The following is a 26,908-nucleotide window of genomic DNA, read 5'->3' on the forward strand; positions in this document are numbered from 1 at the left end:
ACATATTTATTTAAAAGTAATGTGCTATAACAGTAAATGGGGTGATCAATCACTATTTTAACCTAAAAAGAAAAACTATGAAAGAAGAAAAAATAAAACTTTCCCCGACACAACATGCTTGCACAGGCATTATGTACACAACCGAAAATACTTCATAAAAAAGAAAAAAAGAAAGAAATAAAAGTCAGTATTTATTTAGTTAAGACCAAAGCATTTCTCTTCTATCAGTTAGGTAAGAATGCTCATTAGGTTGATATGATCTCCAGCTAAAGGCATAAAGTCAACATTCAACTCTGCAGCTATTTATCCTAGGAATGTTATCACATATTGCACTCTTATTTTACATGAGGAGGTATAAACAACAATAATAAAAAAAAAAACTTTGTCTTTTCATTTTCCTCTTTTAAAAGTGTGAAAGGTGTGACAGATAAGGAATATATCAGTTTAAAACAATAAAACAATGATATTGTATAATGCAAACTGTCAACAATGAAACCATAATCCAAATGGAACACTTTGGCATCTTACACCACTTCACCTGAATTGGGGTTCAACACTTGAACCTTATGTCATGCATAGGTGTCTCCAGTTTACCAAACAATTTAACATGCAGACAGAGGACCAATATGGTCAGAAACTAGGTATTCATTGAGTAGAGGTCAAAAGCCTGTTTAGTGCTGTGCATTCACTTGGAACCTTAGTGTATGAATTCAGTTTAATTTAAAATAATAATTTAATAAAATCCTTATAAATAATGACTTACATAAATTTTAATTGTGCTGGTGTTTGCCTATTTAGAAACTCTATAGATTAAAAATGATGCTGTATCAGAACCCTTTCATTTGGTTCCTCTGCCATATCTGCATTGCGTCAATATAGATAAAAACTTTTGAGACACAACTTCACATCAGGGCAGGGATGCATCCAGTTCCATCAAACGACTGGTGCTGATCTGTCATTTGTAACAGTGGGTCGTAGTCTGACTGTGGCAAATGGATTCCCACCCCTGAGTAGAAAGAGAGGCATCAAGGTTGTAGAGAATGGGTTAAATTCTAGGGCATTTTTGTGGTATTGGTAATATATTCTGTTAAAATTATTCACCCAAGGAATGGAGGAATGGAGTGACCATTTGGCAAAGACACCTGTTACAGATTTAAAAAAACAAAAACAACATAAGATGTAATGATTATGAATAATGAGATGAATACATGTAATTTCTGTAACAGTTTCTGTCCTTTGAAACCTTAAAGTGAAGAGCAAAGTTTCCCTGTCAGACTGGTCTGATTAGGATATCAACGTATAGTTCTGTCATTTCACCAGCAAACTTTAGCAACCTGAACATTCACTGAGTTCTATGACCTTGTATGCCTCAGGAATCTTGATTATCTTGAAACGCTTGCTTAATAGATCTAAGTGATGACAATCTGATCATAACTACTTCTACTAACTATGAACTGTAAACAGTCAGGGAAGATTATACTTTACATATGACATACTGTACACTGTTGTAGGTTTTCATAAACTAGAGGTTCTCAACTGGTGGGTAGCAGGTCTGTGCTAATAGGGTTGCAGACAGCAGGGAGAAAACAATGCTCAAAAACTTACCATATAATTATTTATGGACATCTCTGTTGTTAATGCATTTACAAATTATAAATTTTTCTATGCAGCTTATGTCATGTAAAATATTTTGCATAATGTTAGGCCATTGAAGTTCATGGTAAGGTTATTTCATGTTTGATTTTACAAACCACAAAAAAGTACAACCCAAATTCCGAAAAAGTTGGGACAGTATGAAAAATGCTAATAAAAACATCCAATTGAGAATGTGTGGTGCATTACGAAGGGCACAATACGGCAATGAAGACCCTGTATTTGTGCAGCTGAAGACCTGCATAATGGATGAATGGGGAAAAATTCCACTTTCTAAACTTCACAAACTTTTGTCTTCAGAGCCCAAATGCTTAATAAGTGTCACTAGAACAAATGGTGATGTTCCACAGTGGTAAACACTCGAATGTTGGGGTGTGTTGCAATCATCTGATTTGAAATTACTGTACATTTAAAAAAACTATGAAATTCACAAGGTAAACAATCATATAATGTAAAGTTGGAGTGCTTTCAATATAGCAAAGGGTGAATAGTATTTACAAATCACTCCTTTTTGTTTTTATTAGCATTTTTCATACTGTCCCAACTTATTCGTTATTGGGGTTGTACGTTTCTTCTTTTTAAACTTTAATAAAAAAATAAAAGGTACTACATGCAATTAAATGTCTCATATTTTGTAATGTGCACACACATTGACAGGGGGTATATCTCATATCAAAGCATGCCTGTTTACACAGTAAATGCACAACAGGGCAGAGTGAGATAAAAGAGAGACTACCTGAGGTGGCTACAGAGCAGAAGTATTTAAATCTGCCACATCAGTCAATGTGTTTCTATTACAGCAACATATTCAAAGCACATTCAAGGTGAACGTGAAAATGACAGTTTCCAAACACAGTCAGTTTTATCTCATTGGCCTGAGGCAGTACATGTGGCTTGAGGTCATTCAGCAGAGCGAGCCAGATGCTTCAGTTCGACATCAGTTGTCATGGTGCAACGCTAACTGTTCCCACTCTGTCTTACAATGTCAAAACCAGATAGGAAACATTTTTCAGATGTCTTTTTATTTTTCACAAAGTTAGTAATGCAGAGCATTCATCTATCCCTCCCTAGATCCCCTGGCAAAGAACAAAGGTTACATAACTGTAGGTCTTATAATGTGTCATTTTGTGGACTTACCATTAAATGTAAACTAAGTTTGAAGGATTCTACAATCTATTGTATAACCTAAATATAATAATCAAAACTTAAAAAAATATCTGAAGGTTTTCATGAGAAACAAATTCTGTCAAGTATGTACAAACGTTTGACTGGTGGTGTAAAAACTGATATATTTAAATATAGCTGCAAGCAGCAATTACCAGGCCAATCACGTAAACAGAGTAAGCAGCTAAGCAAGCATTGCCGACTAATTCAGTTAAACAAAAATGATCTTTTAAACCAAGCAGTTTAAAGGTTATATGTAGATATAACTGTTTTTTTTTATAGCTTTGACCAAAAGATGGTGCTTGGCCCAATTACGGGGTCAATCACACCTTTGTATGTAAGAAAGTGTGGCATCACTGATTACGACTGTAAGAAAAACAGTATAAAAACACAAATAGGATTACTTATATTACAATACAATTAATTATAACTTTTTACAAATAGGTGGCACTGTCACCAAATTTATGTGGTGCAGTCAAGGTGTGGTGACAATGAAACACAAAGTTTCATGTCAATATGCCATAGTGTTGCTGAAATACAGCCTCAGATCCTTTTTTTGTCATGCCAGCTACTTTGTTGATGCGTTATTCAAGAACCGTTTGGTGTCCCTAGATGATACACAACAAAATTTGTGTGAATCGTCCCATGGGGAGTTTGAAAAAGCTGTTTTTTCAATTAAATTAAAAATGCCAGACAGGAAGCATAGTCGACCATGGCAAATTGGGCATCACCTTACTCGGCATAACCCAATGAAACTAAAGAGAGCAGTGACAGGATGATAAGGCAAATCGTTCAAACATTATAGGCATTTTTTTACTTTTCATTTTAACTATTGACCACAAGTTGGTACTAGCACCGAACTTTATAAATGCCCTCAAGGCATGGTGCTGGTGATGCATACCAAAATTCATAATGATGTGTCAATGCGTTTGCTAAACACAAATTCAAAATGGTAGTTTCTGTGTAGCTCAGGGGTATCAACAGCTGACTACCACCACTGCGAGTTCGAATCCAGGGTGTGGTGAGTGACTCCAGCCAGGTCTCCTAAGCAACCAAATTGGCCTGGTTGCTAGGGAGGGTAGAGTCACATGAGATAACCTCCTTGTGGTCACATTTAGTGGTTCTCGCTCTCAATGGGGCGCGTGGTATGTTGTGCGTGGATCGCGGAGAGTAGCATGAGCCTCTAGTGCTGTGAGTCTCCACGGTGTCATGCACAACGAGCCACGTGATAAGATGCTGGAATTGACTGTCTCAGAAGCAGAGGCAACTGAGACTTGTCCTCCACCATCCGGATTTTGGTAAGTATCTGAGCCACCATGAGGACATACTAAGTAGTGGGAATTGGGCATTCCAAAATTGGGGAGAAAAGGGGATAAAAATAATAATAAAAACTAAATAAATAAATGGCGACACCCAATATGACCAACATAGGAATATGACTGGTTATGCCCCAAGGAATCTATAAAGACCAGTTTCATGATTTTAGGCCAAACTATTCAGAAGTTAGGCTATATAACATATACCAACATTTACCAAGTTTTGTGTCAATACAACAAAGCGTTGTGAAGATACAGCCTCAAGTCAATTTTGCCGTGCTTTTCGTCGAATCGTTATTCGAGGGCGGTTTTCATAATAAATCTCAATACTTTTTGTCAAGTGTGTCCCTAGATGATACACTGTGTCCCTAGTTGATACACCACAAATTTGTTACAAATTGGACATACGGTCTAGGAAGAGTTCAAGAAAGTATTCTTTTCAGAAAATTCTAAACTGGCGGAATGGCCTTACAGCCCAAAAGATTTAGGCTGAAATGTGAGTGAAATTTTGAACCATTGGTGGTGCAAGATTTAGAGACACCACATGTGGGTCAGTTACATTCAAGAGTGTCCTCTATTAGTGTGCCAAATTTCACATCTTTCCTATTTATGGTTCTATGGGCTACCATAGACTTCAACAGCGGAATATAATAATAAGACGAACACTAACAGGTACAAATGGGATGTTTTGTACTTTTGGTGCTAAGCCCCATAATATATAATAAGACAGCACTTCTGGATTATGTGTGGACTGTTCATTTTATGTTCACCCTAGAGGAAAACCCGATCTGATCAGGGAGTCCCTCCCGGAATACACATCAATGGCTTTGCCTACTTTATTCCAGCCACGAAAGAAAAAAGAAAAGAAAAAAAGAAGAGGCCCAGATAGAGGTACTCCTGTTGGCAGCTTTTTCAACTAACTTTGCATTTAGTTTTCCTATCATCCAGTGCACTGTGTTTACCATGTTCTGTGGAGAGGGGGTGGAGGCCTTGATGGGTCTGTCCCTGGATGAGTCACTGTAGTCAGGCGGGGGCAGCAGCACCGGTACCTCCACCACCTCGTCTTCCTCCGTATGCTTTGGAAGATCAACCGCACTCTGACTATGCAACAGGCTCTCCATCCTGCTGAACACAAAGTACATATATTACTGCCTTTTATTTGGATAGACAAACATGGTTTCTTTCAGTTGAAATCCAATCAAGAGTTTCAGTTTCTCTGTGCTCACCTGTTTGTGATAACTGGTTCATTGTAAGTTTGGCAATAAGATGAGGGAAACCATCCTCGTCTGCAATTGAATACAAAGCATAAAACCATAATGTGCATCATAATTTTATTTATTATGTCTGATAAACAAAATGTGTGATAGCTCTTCCATGTGCATTAAAGTGATAGATCACTCAAACATGAAAATTCTGTCATCGTTTACGTACCCTTATGTTTTTCCAAACCTGTATGACTTTCTTATGTGAAACACAAAAGGCGATGCTAGACAGAATATGAGAGACTGAAAACCTTGGTCACCATTCATTTTCACTTAATTTTTGTTAATACAATCAGAGTTAATTGTGACTGAGACCATTTTAGCTAACATCTTCTGTTGAAAGTCATTCAAGATTGGAAAAATATGAGTATGCCCTTAATAATTGTATGTTTATGACCATTATTGCAGCCGTTTTGGACTTATACTGACAATGGTATGGTTACATCATCATGCAAAAGCAATAGTTTTCAGTTACATATGTCTTTGTGTGCTATTCACAGTCAGTATTGATATATTAATACTGAAAAGGTAAGTGTTGTTGAAGTTCTTCTGTGAGAGCAAGTGTCCGATATCAGCAGGGTCACCAAAATAAATCACGCAGTATTGAACAGGTCGTGTGATCTCATCTTGGCGACCCCCATGAGGCAGCCCAGCTCCATTTAAAATAAATCTACTTTTATTCGGATAACCAATATAATTGGAGTCATATAAAAAAAAAATACAATTTATTTCTTTAGGGCGATTTTTAAACAGTTACTATATATGACTAATAAAAGATCACTATAGTGACACAAATGTACACTGGAGCACAATGGAGTATGAAGAATGCATATGCAATTGGTTGCATAGGAACTGTCACAAAGTCAGCTCCAGCTAACTTTGAACTGAGATTTAAGTGTGCATCAGTTCATTAATATGATTTTATTTCTCAAAATAGCAATGACAGCATAATGGGTAAATCTGTGAGGGAAAATCTGTGGACATTGGAACTTTGAAATGGAAGAGCTGGTCAGGTATAACAAAGCAGCTTGTTAAAATGTCGAAAAACACAAATACAAGACTAAATATAAAGCTAAAGCACTGCTGCCTTCATTATTTGAAATTGTTACAGGTGCCTTTCACTACAGTGAGGATCATTTAATATTATTTCCTTTGACCTCTTAACATTTCAAAAATAAAAGGTAAGCCTATTAGCAACACAAGCAAGGGTCCAGTAGGAGTATGAACATTTAAATAAATGGTATAAAATAAGTGCATTAATGGCGACAAGTGTAATTTCTTCAGTGTTAAAAGTATTTTCTCTTAAAGAGATAGTTCATTGAATGGACAAACAGAGATGAGATATTTTTCTAAAAATCTTAATTTGTGTTCTGCAGAAGAAAGAATGCTAAATGAGAGAATTTTTATTTTTGGATGAGCTATCCCTTTAACCCAGCTTAATACTAAAAGTAAGCCCTTCCTTTGTTGAATTCCCCCAAATGTATAAAAACTGGCTCTGTAGTGCTATAAAAAGATTTTGTTTGAGCTTCCCAACAAGCCTGATATAGCAACACTGACTGTTTTTGTATGACCAATGGAAGACATAAGAGAGAGTTTGGGAGGCCTGTTTAAAAAGTTAATATTTTTGCTATTACATTAGGTGATGCTGGTGCCGCAGAAATTAAACAATTCACCTTTGAAAAATCTGAAACTTGGTATGCCAGACAGTTCAGTCTTTTGCTGTCTGCAGACGTTTTCATGGCAAAGGCTTCCAACACCAGCACATATGTCTCCTCTTTATGACATATGCAAGCACCTCTAACATGCTTGGCATGTAAAACATGCCTCTCCAAATTTTGCAAATTAGTAGAGAAAAATTATACAGAAACATGGAACCAGTCATTCCAGCTCTGAAGAATTTATGTAAAAGTAAACACGTTCCAGTGAATGTGCAGATAATCTTAAAAAGAAAAAGATGGACAGATACACAGATGGTCAGAGAAAATGTGTGGCTGAACATTTGATGTGTCCCTTGAAGAAACCCCATGATATCACTAAAAATGTTAGTTCACCCAAAAATGAAAATGATCTTATTATTTACTCACTTTCATGCCATCCCAGATGTGCATGAATTATGCTTAACACAAACTAAGATTTTTAGTAGAATGTCTCAGCTCTGTAGTGCTTTAATTTTCAATGCAAGTCAATGGTGGCTAAACCTTTGTAGCTCCAAATTCACATAAATGCTGCATAGAAGTAATAAATAAAACTCCGGTGATTTAATCCATGTCTTCTGAAGCGATGCAATCACTTTTGGTGAGAAAAAGATCAATATTTCAATCCTTTTTTGATCAGAATGTGAAAGTGTAGATTTATAGTAAAAAAAGGACTTGTTGATATAATATTGATCTGTTTCTCACCCACACCTACTATATCACTTCAGAAGACATGGAATAAACCACTGCAGTTTTATTGATTACTTTTATACTGCATTTGAGATTTTTGGAGCTTGAAAGGTCTGGTCACCATTCACTTGCATTGTAATGACCTACGGAGCTGAAATATTGTTCTAAAAATCTTTGTGTTCTGCAGAAGAAAGAAAGTCATAAACATCTGGAATGGCATGAAGGTGAGTAAATAATGAGAGAATTTTCATTTTCGGATGAACTATTCCTTTAAGGAGTGCAGTAGATGCAGCCATTCCTGTTTAGATATACTGCCTAACAAACAGAAAGTTTGGGCAGGACATCAAAAGGCACATCCCAAAGCCAATAGCCTTTAGTTTACATCACAGCCATGAACCATGATTTGATACTTGCTTGTTGGCCCAAAAAAAAAGACAATACATTTGTTACATGCACATATCTTCTATAGTTTAATTTTGTTAGCTATAAAGAGCACACTTACGAATATAAACTTACGGAGCACTTTATTAGAAACAATATGGTCCTAATAAAGTGCCAGACCTGGTCTTCTGCTGTTGTAACCCATCCGCCTCAAGGTTTGACATGTTGTGCATTCTGAGATGCTATTCTGTTCACTACAATTGTACAGAGTGTTTATCTGAGTTACCGTAGCCTTTCTGTCAGCTCGAACCATTCTAGCCATTCTCCGTTGACCTCTCGCATCAACAAGGCATTTCTGTCCGTAGAACTTCCACAACTGGATGTTTTTTGTTTTAGGCACCATTCTGAGTAAACTCTAGAGACTGTGTGTGTGAAAATCCCAGGAGATCAGCAGTTACAGAAATACTCAAACCAGCCAATATGGCACCAACAATCTTGTCGAAAATCACAGTGGAAATCACAGTGATCACATTTTCTCCCCATTCTAATGGTTGATGTGAACATTAACTGAAGCTCCTGACCCGTATCTGCCTGATTTTATGCACAGCAGCCACATGATTTGCTGATTAGATAATCGCATGAATAAGTAGGTGTACAGGTGTTCCTAATAAAGTGTTCAATGAATGTAGATTACCACAAAACTAAGAAGTAAAGCCAATTCTGATTTCTTGGGGTTTGATGTACATATGACAACTCTAAATGACAAGCTGTTTTTAACAGCACCATATAATTGTTTAGACCTAGCATAAACTTACTGTCCAGTATGTTCTAGTTCTCCATACAGCCACCCATCTCGCTCATCTTGAATAAGCAGTGTAATGATTTCTCCATGGTCAAAGCTCAGCAGGGTCTCATTATTTCCTGCTGTGTGGGGGAAAATAGTTTGCACTCTGGTCTTCTTCACCATGTCCATACCACTGGACAAAGACGTAGACCTGAACAGGCCATTTCCATCAAGGCTGTCTTGATCTGTTAAATTCAAAGCAAGCATTATTTCAGTGCCATTTTCTAAAGGTATATTGTGGAAGCAATCAGTCTGATTAGTAATCAAACCTACAGTTTATTTTAAGGAGTCTCTCTTAAACACAAAACCCACTAAAACCCACTGTGCTTGATTATTGAGATGAGAAGCTATTGTCTGATTAAACAAAATAGATCAAAGCAAAAGAGAGTCTTCAGCTTGCCTGAGTACTGCTCTGATGAGATGGGGATTTTGGGAATGTCCTGGGAGAACATGTTGGCCAGTGGGCTTGTGTGGGCTTTCAGTGACGGGGCTGGTGGAGGAACCACTGGTTGTAAATGGTTCTGAGAAAAAAATAAAAATAAATATAGAACCATATATTAATGTATTCACATCATTTTTATTATGTATACATTTTAAAACCTTAAAATATTAATTGTTGGTGTACAAAGTTTACTTGAAAATGTAAATTTGATCAAGTATATGCAGGGACATTAAAACCTTAGCTGAACTTCAGCTTATTAATGTTAGCATTGGTTGAAGTTTTCACAGAACAAATGAAATAAAAAACTATAATAGGCAGATAATAAACTGCAATTATATGAAAAGTGTTAAAAAATGGTTGTCTGTGTGAGACTAACCCTGTTACTGACCTCCTTATTAGACGAGAACTCTGGTATGACTGTCATTGGAGTCTGCAGACCCTCAGTCATGGAAATCACTGTGTCTGAAACCTTGGATGCATCAGTGCACTTATCCTGCCAGCTGGGCAGTTTGACAGTTAGTATCTCCTTGGCCTGAGGGTGAAAGTTCATGAACAGTTTAAAGGAATCAAGGGAAACCATGTGCCTGTGCAATTAGTTCTGGTAAGTCTAACATTATTGATTGAAAGTTACTTTCCTTTTCTGTGGAACATAAAAGGTGAAACTTTAAAAAACAAAAGAAATTGAAGTATATCCTAGACACTCTTGACCATGTAATTAAAGTGAATAAGAACTGGTGCTATCAAGCTCAAAAATTACAAAAAAAGCACTATAGAAAGTTCATAAAAGAAGCCAATATGACTTGTGCACTCTTTTCCAAGTACTCTGAATCCATATGATAGCGATTGTGTGAGGAAAAGAACAAACTTTGTGGATGTTCTGGATATTCTTCAAAAATGCATCTTTTCTGTCCCACAGAAGATACAGGTTTGGACCCACACAAGATTCATTTTTGGATGAACAATTACTTTATAATTATTTAATGGGAAACCAGAATATTTTTAATGGGTTACCTTGTCATGAAAAGCTGCAAACTGGTCTGAGATGGCACAGTGTTTGTCCACTAGGAAACAGAACCTCCTTTTCTCTTCCAGCAGAGCTTCCCTACACCCTTCAACGATAAACCTTTGCATGTCTGTCTCCCGTGATGAAATGGTCTCCAAGTACTAAAGATGATAACAAATCACAAGATATACATGTATATTTCATATATGACTACATGAAATGATACAGATGATCCTTTGTTTCTTGACTAGTCAATGTACTTTTAGCTAGAATGGGACAGATATACTTGGGAAAATTCAGCACACATGCATTACACTGACATTTATCAAAATAAGAATTAACACATGCTAATGCCGCCATTGTCTTCCAAGTAACACTTTCTCTAGATGCAGCTTGTATAAAAGCTGTTACGCTTCAATTCAGTGAAAATGACACAAGAAACTGAGCTCTGATCTCCTTTACAGGATTCCCCTTCCTATTATAGTTCTCTCTACCTAAGTTGTCATAGTGACCATGAACGTTGCTTGTTTCCTTGGAGTCGTTTTCTGTCTGTTGTCAGAATAATTTTTTTCATTTGTAGATAATGCCTAGACAAGTGAGACCCACACAAGCTACCTACAGTATTGTCTCTCTGTGGGTTTAACAATATAAGTGCATGTAATATATTTGAAATGGTGGTTATATGAATTTATTATTCAGTAGTTTCTGTAAGAGACATAAAATTACATGGTTTTGAATGAGATTCCAGACAAATTACTTATATGAAAAGCAACTTGGCTGTGAAAGGACCATGTCACAATGAAGGTAAATGAACAAACTGGGTGGTACTATGTGATTAAGCAACCTAATCAACTCAAACCACTTTCGGTCAATAGATCCTTGCGTGTTGAGGAACAAGTTTTATATGCGCATCATCAGCCCCACCCAAAATTATCATTTTGAGTTTATAATAGCAGAGCCTTAATGAATGCTTTATCAGACGTGTTGATCATTTCTTAGTTACTTAGTTATTCATTGTCAACAAAACACATTTTTATTATTGATGTTCAGTTTAGTGAATACGATTAGAGGCACTGCTTTGTTCATAAACACAGCACTTGATCATTTCAATTTTCCTTTAGACAACTGTGTCAAAACAGGACAAAAATAAACATGTTCAAAGAACAAACAACTGTTCAAAGAAACAATGTGCCTTTGAAAGGAGGACCACATTGGTGACTGGTGAGCTATAATAACTGAGCCTAGCCCAGTGATTAATGTTGTAGGTATTGAGTGTCAAAGAAAGAATGCTCCTGTAATAGAGCCAGAAACTGAACTGAAACATACAGAATTTTTTTTTTATTTAAATTACTGAGACCAAGTTCAAGTGCATTACAGATAGATATAATTTTCTCCAAATATAAAAAAAGCCCTCACCTCATTTTCTTTGATCTCATATTTAGACATATGCTTCCCTTGACTTTTTCTGCGCAGTTTCTTCAGTTCGGCCTGTGATTTGTCCAGGGTGTCTTGCTTCAGTTTGTGTTCTGACTGGTATCTTTTAAAAGTGGCCTAAGTGGAGTATAAAATCACAGCATCTATGAAATTGCTCGCACACGTGAGAGAAATACATGAAGTTTTACTCAAATCTGAACAGTGATGAAGTTAAAGATATGCAATACTTACATTCATATACTTGGTATCCATATCGGTTTTCTTTTCCAGTTCTGTGATGAGGTCTTTGTGGAACCTCTTAAACTATCACAACAAGGATTAGAGGAATTACAAATTAGTCACAGAGAGATAAATAACAATAATGGTGATATTGCATTAAGTCTGGTGAATTACACAACTATAATAACATGACTGAGTAGAACATTTCAAACAAAAGGATAATCTTATCAGCTTCTGTGGTTACAAATTCATAACACATTCAGCCTGTGTGAATACCTAAGATTATCTGATTAAAAAATAAATTCTACAGTGTTTGGAGGGACAAACAAAAGTCAAGAGAATGGAGGGTCATCCATCATTATGGTCACATACCACAAATAAACTCACACTTTAAAGTTCAGCACACACACTTTCCCTTAGGCAACAGATGCTGCATGTGATTTATAATGTCAATTTTTTTTTTAAATACAAAAAATCTTATAGTCAGCTTCAAAAGCATGCGACTATAATTGTATATATGATAGATGAGTGCAAAATACACGTAAAGCTCATGTCCTCATGTTTTTCTCCAATGTCATTGCTTGCTACTGAATACCAATGCACAAAAAATAGGCAGACCTTTTTTTACTCTGTTAGTGCACTTCCTAGGATCTTCCAAGGGTTTAAGGTTTGGCTTAAAGCCTTGGAATAGCTTTCTCCAGATATTAAAGACCACATTGACCTTCCCACTAGCAATGCACTAACAAAGAGAAATTCCATTTATAGATGTGACGAGGGTTGTCTGAGATATGAGAGTATTACTCTAGGGCCCCATTTACACCTTGCATTTTTTCTCCCCTTTTCTCCTCAATTTGGAATGCCCAATTTCCAATTCACTTTAAGTCGTCATGGTGGCGTAGTGACTCGCCTCAATTCGGGTGGCAGAGGATGAATCTCAGTTGCCTCCGCTTCTGAGACAGACAATTGGAATAATTCATGGGATATTGTTAATTGTTTGGGTAACACTATTAACTGTTCCAAGACTTCAGTGTCTGTTTTTTTTATATCGCAATGGTTGAATAAACAGAAAAGGCTAGAAAACACAACACATTACATTAAAGGGGTCATGAAATGGAGAATCACACATTCCTTAATATAAAAGGTAACTGTACTATAAAAACACACTGTAAATTTCAGAACTCAAAACTTCCTCCCCAGTCTAAAAAGAGCATTTATAATGGAGGCCTGGGTAGCTCAGCAAGCAAAGACGCTGACTACCACACCTGGAGTCGTGCTGAGTAACTCCAGTCAGGCTTCCTAAGCAACCAATTGGCACGGATGCTAGGGTGAGTAGAGTCACATACGCCATTCACGAGCACCTAGAGTGCATTGGGAATTGGGCATGGGCATTTATAGTTGCCACCCTGCTCAAACTTCTCTTTTTGAAATCTGTCTGTTCGTGACGTAACGACACATTGCTCATTTGTATTGTGCGTCATTGCACCCATGCCCCCACACACTGGTGCACAGTTCAAGTCAAAAGAGCAGACCTTCAGTGGCTAACTATTCTAACATAACACCTAAGGGGACCATCTGGACTATTTTTTATTATTTTGTATATAAACATGAACTAAGCAGACTCTTTGACCACTGCCATGTACATCTTGTCACTTTTGAAAGACACTATGTCAAGTTACAACTCTTAAATTCAGCTGCTTCCTCTTGTTATTTGTGCACAAACACGTCATGGATGCGTTCTTTCGCCTAGTGCACCTACAGTATTTGTGTGGGTCTTTTCAATGTTCTTTGGACTACGATTTGTTTTTTTTGGCTCATGTCAGCATGGATTGCTTGTCATAATACAATTCAAGCTTGGCAAAGGAACTGTTATTGAAGGATGAGGCAGTTAAAAACACTTCAATAAACAAGTAAACTGTTTCATTCATGAATATTTCAAATGTCATGACTGTATGATAGTTTATGGTGCTGTGATAACAGTTGTGCTTGAGATGAACAGTTTAATATATTTAGATGCCATGTGTTGGATGTGCATTATGTGTAATCCCTGCAATTTTGTTTTATAACGTCGAGGTTCAATCTCTTCCAATTGAGTTAGCTGAATTTGATGTTGATAATGTTAGCCAATCAGAACAGTGGGTGTATACGTTAAAGTTTTAAGGAGGTGCATAGGCCAAAATCAAGTATTTCAGACAGAGGGCCAAAAACAGGGTGGAAAATTATCATAAATTACTAAATTTTGTCTGTTTTGGTGCAACCAAGGAAAGTCACATCTCAGGTAAGATAATACAATTATTTTAAAAAAAGCACTTCATGAACGCTTTAACAACTGATGACATTAGCGTAACCTCATCACATAATTAATTACTTATGTAGTTTTATCCGGATAACAAAAAAACATTTGCATTTACACTTTCTTTGAATGTGGTCCAAATCAGTCCCTGACCACCTCCGAATGTGGTTCACAATCTGATCATAATACGTCTTGGGTTCATTTACACCTGTCATGTAATGTGGTCAAGTGCGATCTAATAAAGGTCCGATCCCTGAATATGCATGTTAATGCAAGGTGTAAATGGGGCCCTACTCTCACCACATTTCTGGGTCACTCCTGTGTAGGAGTTTAAATGAGAAAGAGACATAAAAGAAGGAGAGTAATAAGGAAAAAGAGTGATAAGGAAAAAGAGTGATAAAGCTGCTGGAATGCCCTGCATACTTACAGACTCCTCCATCTCCTGATGGACCTTTTTATGCACTTGTGCAATCTCCATCAGAACCACTCCTGAAAAAGAAAGTGAAACGTTCATGCCACAGAAGTGTCATGCCCATTCAAACTGAGGGGGCATGTGCCCCCCAAGTCAAATCTTGATATTTAAGATAAAGTTGTACTTTAAGTAAACTGTTTGTCTAAAATGTTGTAATAAAAATAACCTATTCAGATCTAAGGGATTGTTTACCCAAAATGGTCATTTGAAACTTGTATGAGTTCCCCATAGAACACAATACAAGTATTTGTACAGTGTCCAATCGGTTCATTTCTATATGATGAATGTGCACGTTGATCAATTGATGTCATGTTCAGTTGCAACCATGCGTGGTTTATTAAAAATCACTGGGAATTTTAATCCAAGTCCACTCACACACTAAATGAAAAGGAGGGTACAGTAACATGGGGTAACCTCCTCATGGTCACGATTAGTGGTTCTTGCTTTCAATGGGGCACGTGGTATGTTGTGCATGGATCGTGGAGAGTAGCATGAGCCTCCAGTGCTGAGAGTCTCCATGGTGTCATGCACAATGAGCCACGTGATAAGATGAGGGGATTGTCACACCACGGTCTGTCCAGCAGAGGGGAACCTAGAGCACAAGTCCTTTCACAACTTCCTCCTAATTTCCTGTTCATTATTAGCTTAATGATATCACCTGTGCCTGGCTTGTTAGTGTGAGTGTGTATGTGTATATATAAGCCCTGCTTTTGATTGTATCTTTGCTCAGTCTTGAAGTTCTTTTGTTTGGGCAGAGCTTATTTAAATGCCTATTCCCGTTTGACCTAATTTTGATTACATTGACAGTCCTTCTCCAATATCTTTTTGACCTTCTTTTTTGGGAAGTTTGTTCTATGCTTTTGGACATGTTTTGCCAGCATCAAGCTATTGAGGATCTGTACTTTCTTCAGCCCTGCCTTTTTGATGATTGATCTATTGTGTTTGTTCAAGAAGAACATCAAGTCAGCTTTGTTTTCCCTAAAGTCCTGCCTCTTGTGATTCTCTGCAGTTTGGGTCCACACAGCTCCATAGCATAGCGGTTAGTGCTCTGGGTTGCCAACAGCACACACTGGGTTCTAGCCCCGGTCCTGACAGGGATTGACTGTCTCAGAAGCGGAGGCAACTGAGACTTGTCCTCCGCCACCCGAATTGAGGTGAGTTACCGCGCCATCATGAAGACCTACTAAGTAGTGAGAATTGGGTATTCCAAAATGGGAGAAAAGGGGATTAAAAAAAGAGATAATTATTTATTTCAGCTTTTATTTATTTCATCATATTCCCAATGGGCCAGAAGTTTACATACACTTTGTTAGTATTTGGTAGCATTGCCTTTAAATTGTTTAACTTGGGTCAAACATTTTGGGTAGCCTTCCACAAACTTCTCACAATAAGTTGCTGGAATTTTGGTCCATTCCTCCAGACAGAACTGGTGACTGAGTTAGGTTTGTAGGCCTCCTTCCTCGTACACGCTTTTTCACTTCTGCCCACAAGCTTTAACTTCCTGACTAAAGTCTTGAGATGTTGCTTCAATATATCCACACAAATGTCCTTCCTCATGATGCCATCTATTTTGTGAAGTGCACCAGTCCCTCCTACAGCAAAGCACCCCCACAACATGATGCTTCAAGGTTGGGATGGTGTTCTTCAGCTTGTAAGCCTCAACCTTTTTCCTCTAATCATATCTATGGTCATTATGGCCAAACAGTTACATTTTGATTCATCAGACCAGTAGACATTTCTCCAAAAAGTAAGATCTTTGTCCCCAAGTGAACTTGCAAACTGTAGTCTGGCTTTTTTATGGCAGTAAAAAGTGGTTTTGGAGCATTGGCTTCTTCCTTGCTGAGCATCCTTTCAGGTAATGTCGATATAGGACTCGTTTTACTGAGGATTTAGATACTTGTCTACCGGTTTCCTCCAGCATCTTCACAAGGTCATCTCTAGGAGACAGAATGTGCCTCATTCCTGAGCGGTATGATGCTGCGTGGTCCCATGGTGTTTATATTTGCATACTATTGTTTGTACAGATGAACGTGGTACCTTTGTTTGGAAATTGCTCCCAAGGATGAACCAGAATTGTGGAGGTCCACAATTTTCTTGGCTGATTTCTTTTGATTTTCCCATGATGTCAAGCAAAGAGGCACTTAGCTTGAAGGTGGGCCTTAAAATACATCCACAGGTACACTCCTGTTCAGTACACCTCCTATCAGAAGATAATTGTCTAAAGGCTTGACATAATTTTCTGGAATTTTGTCTACATAAAGGCACAGTTAACTTGGTGTATGTGAACTTCTGACCCACTGGAATTGTGATAGTCAATTAAAAGCGAAACAATCTGTCTGAAACAATTGTTGGAAATATGACATATGTCATGCACAAAGTAGATGTCCTAAATGACTTGCCAAAACTATAGTTTGCTAATATTAAATCTGTGGAGTGGTTAAATTAGTTTTAATGACTTCGTCCTAAGTGTATGTAAACTTCTGACTTCAACTGTCTCTGCCTACAAAACAGTACGTTCTTTTAGGTATGCATGCGAGTAGTATGAATAGATTTCAGACATACTTCATCTGGGGATGTTGGCATCGCTCGTGACCCACATATATAATGTAATAACAACCGAGTGAAGGACTTAACAAGAGATAGACCGATATATCAGTTTTACCGATTAATCGTTGACAATATTTGCTTTTTGGAACTATCAGTTATCTGCAAAAATATGTGCCGACAGTTGCTGAAATTATTTTTACATAATTTCATATTTTCGGTTATTAATTAATCAGTTATCAGCCGTTCCTACCACCTTAGTTATTGGTATCGGCAAAATCCACTATCGGTCGACCTCTAGTAGTTTGTGTGTGTACAACTTGCACTCCAAAATATTTTAGCCTATTTTTAAGATGTATCCATTTCAATTTAATAACAAATTTCCATTTAATTACATTTTCTTCAAGACTATTCAATTCAATTAGATGGAAATGTGTTATTAAATTGAAATGTATAAACCTTAAAAATAGGCAAAAAAAAAAAATTTGGAGTGTATAAACAGATTTTTCCTTTACAAAAATTACACCCTTATCATGAGAGATTAACATTTACCAGGAATAAGAGTTAACAGCACTTTCAAAACAATAGATGCTCTTTTGAAACACCTTTCTATAGCTTCTTTTCCACCATCAGGCCGAACGGTTTTCAGATGCATTTCCACTTGAGCATGGTTCGACACGGCACGATAAGCTAACATTGCTCAACCGTGCTGATGGAAGGGTTTTACGTGGCGACACACGATCATCAATTTTGTTAACTGGCCAAGATTTCTAATATTCGATAATAAAAATGAGTATGTTTAGTGTATCTCCATGATTTTATGATGATGGTTTAGTATAGTACATAAGTCTTTTTCATCAGTGAGGGAGATTATGCTAGCTAGTTCATTAAACTCATATAATACATAATTATATATACATTTTATATTTCTTTTTCAATAAAATGTCCTTTGAAGCAAGTCTGGGAACTTTTACCTTTCTGTGTGTTTGGTCAGGTGGCATGCACAACCCCTCAGCATATGAAGGTAATGCTTTGATTTTTTTCCTTTAGGTTTTATTCAGCACATGAAAGACACAGACCATGTCACAATATGAAGAGAAAAGAGAAAAAGGTCTACCATTATATGCTGAAGGGTTGTGTGTGCCGCCGGACCAAACACACAGCAAGGTAAAAGTTCCCAAAAACTAAAAACTAGAACATCCTCCATAGAGAACTAGCTTAAATGTTTGACACTCATGCCGTCACTAGAGTCAAACATATAACAGGTTTGGGGATTTGTTTGGCTTTTTACTTTGTACAAATAATTCTTATTTACCATGATGGCCTGGCAAAATAAAATGTTTCTCTTTATTTACTTTTAAATAGTAAGCTTCCTAATGCTTACTCAGTTCAGCAAATAATGAAGCATCATAGTAACTGGTCGACTAATGTTTTTTAAATGACCAATGGCGATACCAGTATCTAAGCTGCAGGGTGGCTGATGAACAATAAAATGCCCATGTAAGCATAATAGACAGTTTAAAGACAGCAAATGAGACTCAAAACTGACCAGATCAAATTGATATCTATTTTACAAAATATTTACTCAAAATTCACAAAAACAAATTAACAGACTTTTTTCATAATCCATTGACAAGTTTGTTAGAACACTTTGGAACTGGCACGCGTGTGAAGGTAACACTCCTATTAATTTTTAAAGTGGTTATCAGCTGATGGCCAAATATTTGTTGATTAATAGGCCTGCTAAAAATACTATACACTAGTAGAGACAAATAGATAAACTAAATATTTAAACAATAAATCACAGGGAGGGGTAGAATCTCTTTCAGGAATTTCCCAAACAATGGGCCATATTTATGAAACACAAACAGATTTCTGTGCAATTACTTAAAAAATTCACTCGTATGGAAATTGAGACATTCAATTCAATTTACACACAAATGGTTTAAATACAATTTACACAGAAATTCCTTTAGAATATGTTTCATGAATAAGACCTAATGATTGAATGTCTCAATGCCCAAGGAGAAGGCTGAGAGTGTTGGGGGTATTTTAGAACTTCTTATGTGTGACATTCTCAGTTGACTTTTGTTTTTGTACTTTTATTTTTGAAATGTCCTGTTTAGTTCCTGTTTCCTAGTCTTGTCAATTCCTGTTTTCCCTTGTTCATGTGTCATGTTTTCATTGGTTTATTGTTTGATTTCTTTGATTCAGTTCTAGTTTGTCATTGGTTTTAGTTAATTGTCTTGTTATCTTGTTTTAGAGTTCTGTTTGTTTATTGGCCTTTGTCACCCATGTCTTGTGTATTTAAACCCTCATGTTTGCCTTTGTAACTTGTCAGGTATTGTTTGTGTAACCCTGTTGTTCAGCCATAGATTAGCCTAGCCTCTGTTTTATGTAACCTTGTAGTCTTAGTCCAGTCCAGTCTTAGTCCAGTCCAGTCTTAGTCATTTCTTGTTGTGTCTAGTTTTGCCATTATTAGTTAGGTCCTTGGTTTCTTGTTTTGTTTTCTTTCACATTTATAGTTTCATGTTCTCAGAATAAACTGCACTTGGGTTCATCTTTACATCATCATTGTCTCAGCCTGTTTTGTGTCTTCAGCGTTACATTATGCTATGAATCTTTGACTGGTATAAGCAGTGGTAAAATTGGGGTGGAACTGTCTGGATTCAAAAAAGAAAAATTACCTCAAAATATTGGCAGTTTGTTTGTCATTTCATTCTGTTTCCTGCTGGAAAGTCCAGTTTATTTTTTTTATGCATTCCATATACATTTAGAGTGTGTGCTCGCTCGTAAAACACCTTCAAAGTTTTATAAAGTAAATTCCATAAGAATTATGCTTCTCTAGTCTGTGTCGAAACCTGGTCCGCTATATTCGCCTAGAGCAGCACGCTTTTAATGGGGTCGGTGTTTCCAATAGATCACTAATTAATATGAAACCAGTGTTGTAAGGGTTTAAAAAATCATAAGAGGCTGGTTTTATGCCAAACAGCAGCAAATATCTCTGCAATCTCTAACACAATGTTTTAAGGGGTTGTTGAGAAGCCCTCTTCCCATCAAATGTGGCCAAAGTATATTACATTTCACATCATCAAGTACATAAACCAAACAGTCATCTGAAGAGTTACAAATTTGGCATGTCCTAACAACCACATCCTGGTTTGTGAAGTGAGATAAGACCACAGGCACATTGCCACCCAGTAAGGAACTTGTTTCTGTTAAGACAACAAATGTATTCTTGCATATGAACGTTCTTGGGCTTAATTTTAAAAGAGCATGTAAGCATGGGAAAAAGTTGGTGACCAGAATGAGCACCTTCTACATTCCAGTCATACAGTTTCAAATGAATGTTTGGATTCCCCAGACAACTCTGTGTTTATGAACTAAATTAAAAGTTATGGCAGTAATTCATTACTTTGGACCATTTCATGACATGTGGCCCAACGATTTTTAATAAGAACAGAGACATGCATTATGGAGTTCTTATTAGTTACTATCAAATTCAAATTGTGTGTAGTCAGCATACATTTACTTGACTATTGTGGACCTTTACTTTAGGCACATTGATATAATGATTGCTTAATTAAGTGTTGATCAAGTGGCAAAATCAACCACAAGCCACACATTCCTCATTTAAGGAACAAATTCACATAATATACTTTTAGGTCCTTTTGAAACTTTTACCAAGTGCAAGAGCTTTAATCTGTAGATAAAGTTGCTATTCTGCTTCCACCACCTCTGCATGCACCAGTAATCACAAAAGTATTAAAGGAATTTTCCGGGTTCAATACAAGTTAAGCTGAATCAACAGCATTTGTTGCATAATGTTGAATACCTAATAAAAAAAGGTTATAGTGAGGCACTTACAAATGGAAGTAAAAGGGCCAATTTTTGGAGAATTTAAAGGTAGGAAAGTCAAGCTTATAATTTATAAAAGCACATCAATTATTCTGTTAAAACTCATGTCTTATTTGAACTGTTAAGTTGTTTAAGTAGTCATTTTTATTTTTTATTATCGGGTGTTATGGTATGTTGAAATATTTTTCACAAAAGTTTATTAAGGGATTTTGTCACACTAAAAATTATGTTTACACGTTTCATGTTTACCGGTCAAAAGTTTAGGGTCACTTATTCATTCATTATTATTATTTTTGTTTGCTTCACATTTTAGAATAATATTAAAGTACATCAAAACTATAGAATAAAAGAAATGGAACTATGAGAATTATTTTGAGACAAAAAAAATAAAAATACATCTACGATGTATTCAAACGGTTCTATTTTAGCATCTTCAAAGAAGCCACCCTTCTGCCTATAATTTGCAAACTTTTATTCTTGGCATTTTCTCAACTTCTTGAGGCATCACCCTAGGATGATTTTTAAAAATTATTTAAGGAATTCCCATCTATGCTAGGCACGTATTGGCTGCTTTTCTTTATTATTCATCCAAGTCATCCATTTAAAAAAATTATTTTTTTTTTAAATAAACTTTTAGTTTTTAATGAAATAAATTAATATGTTTGTACAATTTTGTCTACAAAACTAATTTCAAACATTTAAGCATACACCTTCAGGTTTTTAAGATTATGATAAATATTTCAATCAAGTGACCCCCAAACGTTTACATCTTATGGCTATACTTTTGAAACAGCAAATATTTTAACGTTTATGGATTAGCCCCATTCACTTCCATTGTAAGAGCCTTATTGCAACCCAGATTTGTGCTTTTTTTTAAGAAAAGGAGGGGTGAGTCCAAATATTTTTTTGTTGGTGATCATTATTATGCAACAAATCCTGTCAATTGAGCAGCAGTTCTGCAGACAGAAACACCTTGTTGATGAGAAAGGTCAACAGAGAATGGCAAGACTGGTTTGAACTGACAAAGTCTACAGTAATTCAGATAACAGCTCTGTACAATTGTGGTGAGATAAATAGCAGGTTGGTGCTATTTTGACAGCACAAGGGGGACCTACACAATATTAGGCAGGTGGTTATAATGTTGTGGCTGATCGGTGTATAAAGCCTTAAAACAAGAGAGCCTCACAGTGTAACTGTTTGCTGCCAGTGTGTGCATACAATATGAGAAAATTCACACTGTCTAGTGGTCATCTGCGCTGTCTGGAAGGGATTCCAGGATTTAGGCCCAGACATGGACAGGGGAGCTTAGTAAAATCACAAAGGAGACACAGGATACCTACAGCCACACTGGAAAGCAAAAGTCTTTTTAGACTTGCTCTGCTAAACCAGAGATGGGAGTATGAAAAGTTACCTAAAAGATGCCAATTGAGAAATCACAGCATAGCTCTGTCTGTATTTTCAGATAATAGTAATCAAATATATATACTGAGTCATTAAGAGTCAACAAAAACCAAACCCGTCTGGGACTACATGAAAGTGTAAACCTGTGGTCTATTCCATCTTTTGATAAAAGTAGAAATAAATAGCACATGATATTCCAAGACTTGCTCAGAGCAATGAATCATCTACTAGGAAATGTTTAGCAGATCTGTCTCCACAGTAAATCCATATAGTGATGGCCAGATTAGGCCCTCTGGGCGATGATTAGAGAGTTCACACTCACCCAGTTCCCTAGAAACAGGTGACACAGCAGCATTCTCCCCAATCTTTGAGACTGCGTCAAAATATTCGTTTCCAGCAAACGTCATTGCTGTGAGAGAGTGCATACAGCAAATGAATCAACAGGAACTGAAATCTGTGTAGCAAGTATAATTTCTCTGTGATCTATTATCACAGCTGTTTTGAATGCAGCAGCATGATTTCTCTTTGAGCAGCTCCATGCAAAAATGGAGGATAGTGAAAAGTGAATATACTGTATATTTTCCTGGAATAATAAAGTGACGTGATTACCTGACACTGATTTATCATAGCTCTTCCCCAGGCTGACCAGATTTCGCAGCCCTGGGTTGAATTGCTCCATCACATTCTGGGAGAGCAGGAAACAGCTCATATTACACCTGAATGAAACTGTTAAGCAACTTCACCCAAAAATGACTAACCACATTTTATTGCCTTTAAGCATCATTATAAGAGAAATGTATAACACTTTTTATTGTTTTCTAAATATAGCTCTGATGTAGCAGATTAATCATTTACTTATATTTCTAATTTAATGGTCTGTTATGAGACCAAAGTCCTGCCAAAGTCAATCTAGGGCACTGTAAACCCATAGTAATTCTGGGCAGTTCCCCTGAATTCCCAAGACAGACACACACCCTTGGCAAAACAATGAACTGTCAGGTATGTAATAACAGAAACAGTCCAGTAAAAACAGGTTTCTACCTTTCACATTAATATGCACTCATGTTTCTATTGCACAATATGAATATTTCAATGTTTAAGTGTTGTAATTCCTCACTCAACTTAATAAGACAACTATAACAAACCTACGTACTTGTTTGGTACAGCTTATAACACTTTGTCAACAACAAACAGGGCACATAAATCAGTTTAAAATGACTTTTACCTTATACGTGCTTTCAGTGAGTTTGTTCACATCCTCCGGAGCTCGATACATTTTTGCAGGTAGTCCTTAAAACGTTATTAGAGACAATAAGTTTCAACTTTCCCCGTACAAGACTTCAAGCTGTGCCTTCGTGCCACCTGATAAAGTGAGTGTGAAAGAGAGAACACAATACTACACTGATGCACTATAGGAGGATGAACCATTCTGAGCAACCTCGTCACACACGTGTCAAAGGTGGGATCCGTGACGTCAGCTGCTCAAGTTCTCCGACTGAACAGAATTTTCTAGTTGAGTCAAATTTAAGTATTGATGGCTAATACCTTATATTATACATTTTAATTTGGGCACAGGTTTATTATTATTAAACGGATTATACACAGGTATATTTACAGTAAATATATCCTTAATTTGAAAACATGTTCAGTGGAAAGTGAAATAATCGAATGCTGGTGACGAGTCCTTACGGCGGGAAGCGCGCGCTGTGAAAACTTTTAAATTATAAATACCGACTATTTTGTGATTTGCTCAAATTACATGATAATTGATAACTTGACTTGTCTTTCAGTAACATAAACTCAGATGATGTACACTAATGGACTGAAACCGGTAGCCTTACGAGGTGTACTGAAGGAGACGTATATCTAATTCATACAAATCAAATTATCCAAATATGGCAAAAACAATTTCATAACAATGACACCTAGAATTTCACAATTTCACCATTTAACATGTAGGCAGGGACATAGAATCCAGGGGGGTTGGGAATCCATCCCAATAATAAAAACAAGCAAGTACCCCTCCTCCAAATCTATGCCCTTGCACGTAAAAATTAAGAGGTAAAACAGATAAAGCTACTTTTTTTCAAGGTGTCTGCCATCACTTGATATTATAAAAACGAGTCTGTGACAGAAATCCTCAAACTGGCCTTTGACATTTTTTTTAATCCATTTGGTCCCAGGTTAAGGGTGAGTTGCTCCTGGTCATTGGGTAAGATGATCCATCTGGGGGTGAGTTGAACCATTTCATGTTTACAGTGATACACTGAATAAAATTCACCAAATCATTTGTGTTAATAATTTCTAATCTATTTATTTATTAATTATAATCTCCTACTTTACTCTTGTTTCCTTTAACACTAAGGATTGTTACTGCATGTACATTATGAAACTATTTGGAATGCCCCATAGTGATAGTTATAGCGATTTCTGTTTCAAAAGTGTCCTTTTCTTTACAATTCTTCCCGGCCTGCACCCCTGAGTGTTCTCTTTACTTTTGTACTTGAAACTTGGGTTGAGCAGGTAGAATTCAATGAAGCTGTCAGCGGAGGACATGTGAGGCATTTATTTCTCAAACTAGAGACTCTGATGTACTTGTTCTGTTGTTAAGTACATCTGTCCTGCCACATCTCTTTCTGTCCTTGTTAGAGCCAGTTGTCCTTTGACTTTGAAGACTGTTGTGTACACCTTTGTATGAAGTTTTTTTTGGCAATTTCAAGCATTATACAGTCTTCATTCCTCTAAAAAATAATTGACTGACGAGTTTCTAGAGAAAGCAGTTTCTTTTTTGCCATTTTTGACCTAATATTGACCTTGAGACAATGCAAGTCTGTTGCATACTGTGGCAACTCAAAAACAAACACAAAGACAATGTTAAGCTTAATTTAATGAACCAAATATACTTTTAACTGTGTTTGATATAATGGCAAGTGATTTAAAACTTAAAACTTAAAACTAACAAATTAGCAATTTTGCATGATTACTCAAGGATAAAGTGTTTGAGTTATGGCTGCTGTAAATGGGGACTGTCTAGATTTGATAAAAAAATATTTGTTTCAAATCATGATGGTGCTGTTTTTTACATCAGTAATGTCCTGACAATACTTTGTGATCAGTTGAATGCCACTTTGGTGAATTAAAGTACCAATTTCCTTCCGAAACAGCAAAATCTGTACATTATTCCAAACTTTTGGCCACCAGTGTATAATATATCTATATCTATCTATCTATCTATCTATCTATCTGTCTGTCTATCTATCTATCTATCTATCTATCTATCTATCTATCTATCTATCTATCTATCTATCTATCTATCTATCTATCTATCTATCTATCTATCTATCTATCTATCTATATATATATATATATATATATATATATATATATAGTATACACACACACACACACACACACACACACACACATGTTGTGTTTCCATGTTTTATGGGGACTTTCCATAGACATAATGGTTTTTATACTGTACAAACTTTATATTCTATCCCCTAAACCTAACCCTCACAGAAAACTTTCTGCATTTTTACATTTTCAAAAAACATAATCTAGTATGATTTATAAGCTGTTTTCCTCATGGGGACCGACAAAATGTCCCCACAAGGTCAAACATTTCGGGTTTTACTATCCTTATGGGGACATTTGGTCCCCACAAAGTGATAAATACACGCTCACACACACACACACACACACACAACCGGTCAAAAGTTTTGAAACACTTACTCATTCTTTATTATAATCCTTTTTTTTCTTTTTTTTTCACATTTTAGAATAATAGTAAAGTCATCAAAACTATGGAATAACATAAATGGAACTATAAGAATTATGTTGTGACTAAAACAAATAAATAAAAACTGTTTTAGCATCTTCAAAGTAGTCACACTTTGCCTAGAATTTGCAGACATGTACTCTTGACATTTTCTCAACCAACTTCTTGAGGTATCACCCTGGGATGATTTTTAAACAGTATTGAAGGAGTTCATATCTTTCTACAGGTTGCAAATGAGATGTAAATCTGATAGTTAGCTCATTCTGAATCTAAAAATAGCCTATAATGTCCGATGTTACACCAGTTCCATTTCCAGCTAAAATGAGTTGGCCATTTCCTATGTATTACTGTATACAGTAAATCTAAACTTGCATGTAAAATATACCTTTTCCTCCTTAGCTGTGAGTCACCTCATCTTTATTTTGCCCAGTGCAGTTGTGATTTTTGCCAGCCTCGTATT

At 36.4% G+C, this 26,908-nt stretch overlaps 1 protein-coding gene across 2 annotated transcripts; it reads right to left on the minus strand.

The window, feature by feature from the left end:
• LOC127626890 (brain-specific angiogenesis inhibitor 1-associated protein 2-like protein 1) lies at positions 1-24,073 on the minus strand. Of its 2 annotated transcripts, none has more exons than XM_052102996.1 (14): positions 23,893-24,073; positions 23,277-23,352; positions 22,990-23,076; positions 14,820-14,881; positions 12,115-12,186; positions 11,866-12,000; positions 10,458-10,610; positions 9,835-9,978; positions 9,405-9,525; positions 8,976-9,189; positions 5,360-5,419; positions 5,096-5,255; positions 1,102-1,142; positions 1-1,006 (listed from the first exon to the last, which is right to left on the minus strand). In XM_052102996.1, the coding sequence occupies exons 1-14, from the start codon at positions 23,941-23,943 to the stop codon at positions 934-936; spliced, it is 1,449 nt and encodes a 482-aa protein (XP_051958956.1). In that variant the 5' UTR covers positions 23,944-24,073; the 3' UTR covers positions 1-933. The 2 variants fall into 2 exon arrangements, with proteins under 2 accessions (XP_051958956.1, XP_051958955.1); XM_052102995.1 differs by having other exon boundaries at positions 5,096-5,258.
• Positions 24,074-26,908: the final 2,835 nt, after the last annotated feature.

This window comes from Xyrauchen texanus, chromosome 33 (assembly GCF_025860055.1).
Source record: "Xyrauchen texanus isolate HMW12.3.18 chromosome 33, RBS_HiC_50CHRs, whole genome shotgun sequence".
In the NCBI taxonomy this organism is placed as follows: Eukaryota; Metazoa; Chordata; class Actinopteri; order Cypriniformes; family Catostomidae; genus Xyrauchen; species Xyrauchen texanus.

Bases quoted from the DNA above. Each gene is read 5' to 3' on its own strand.
- LOC127626890 (XM_052102995.1), bottom strand. From the start codon at position 23,943: ATGTATCGAGCTCCGGAGGATGTGAACAAACTCACTGAAAGCACGTAT. The intron at 9,979-10,457 runs GTAACCCATTAA...TTTCACCCTCAG, and splicing joins TTGCAGCTTTTCATGACAAG to GCCAAGGAGATACTAACTGT. The intron at 9,190-9,404 runs GCAAGCTGAAGA...TGAATTTAACAG, and splicing joins CTCATCAGAGCAGTACTCAG to ATCAAGACAGCCTTGATGGA.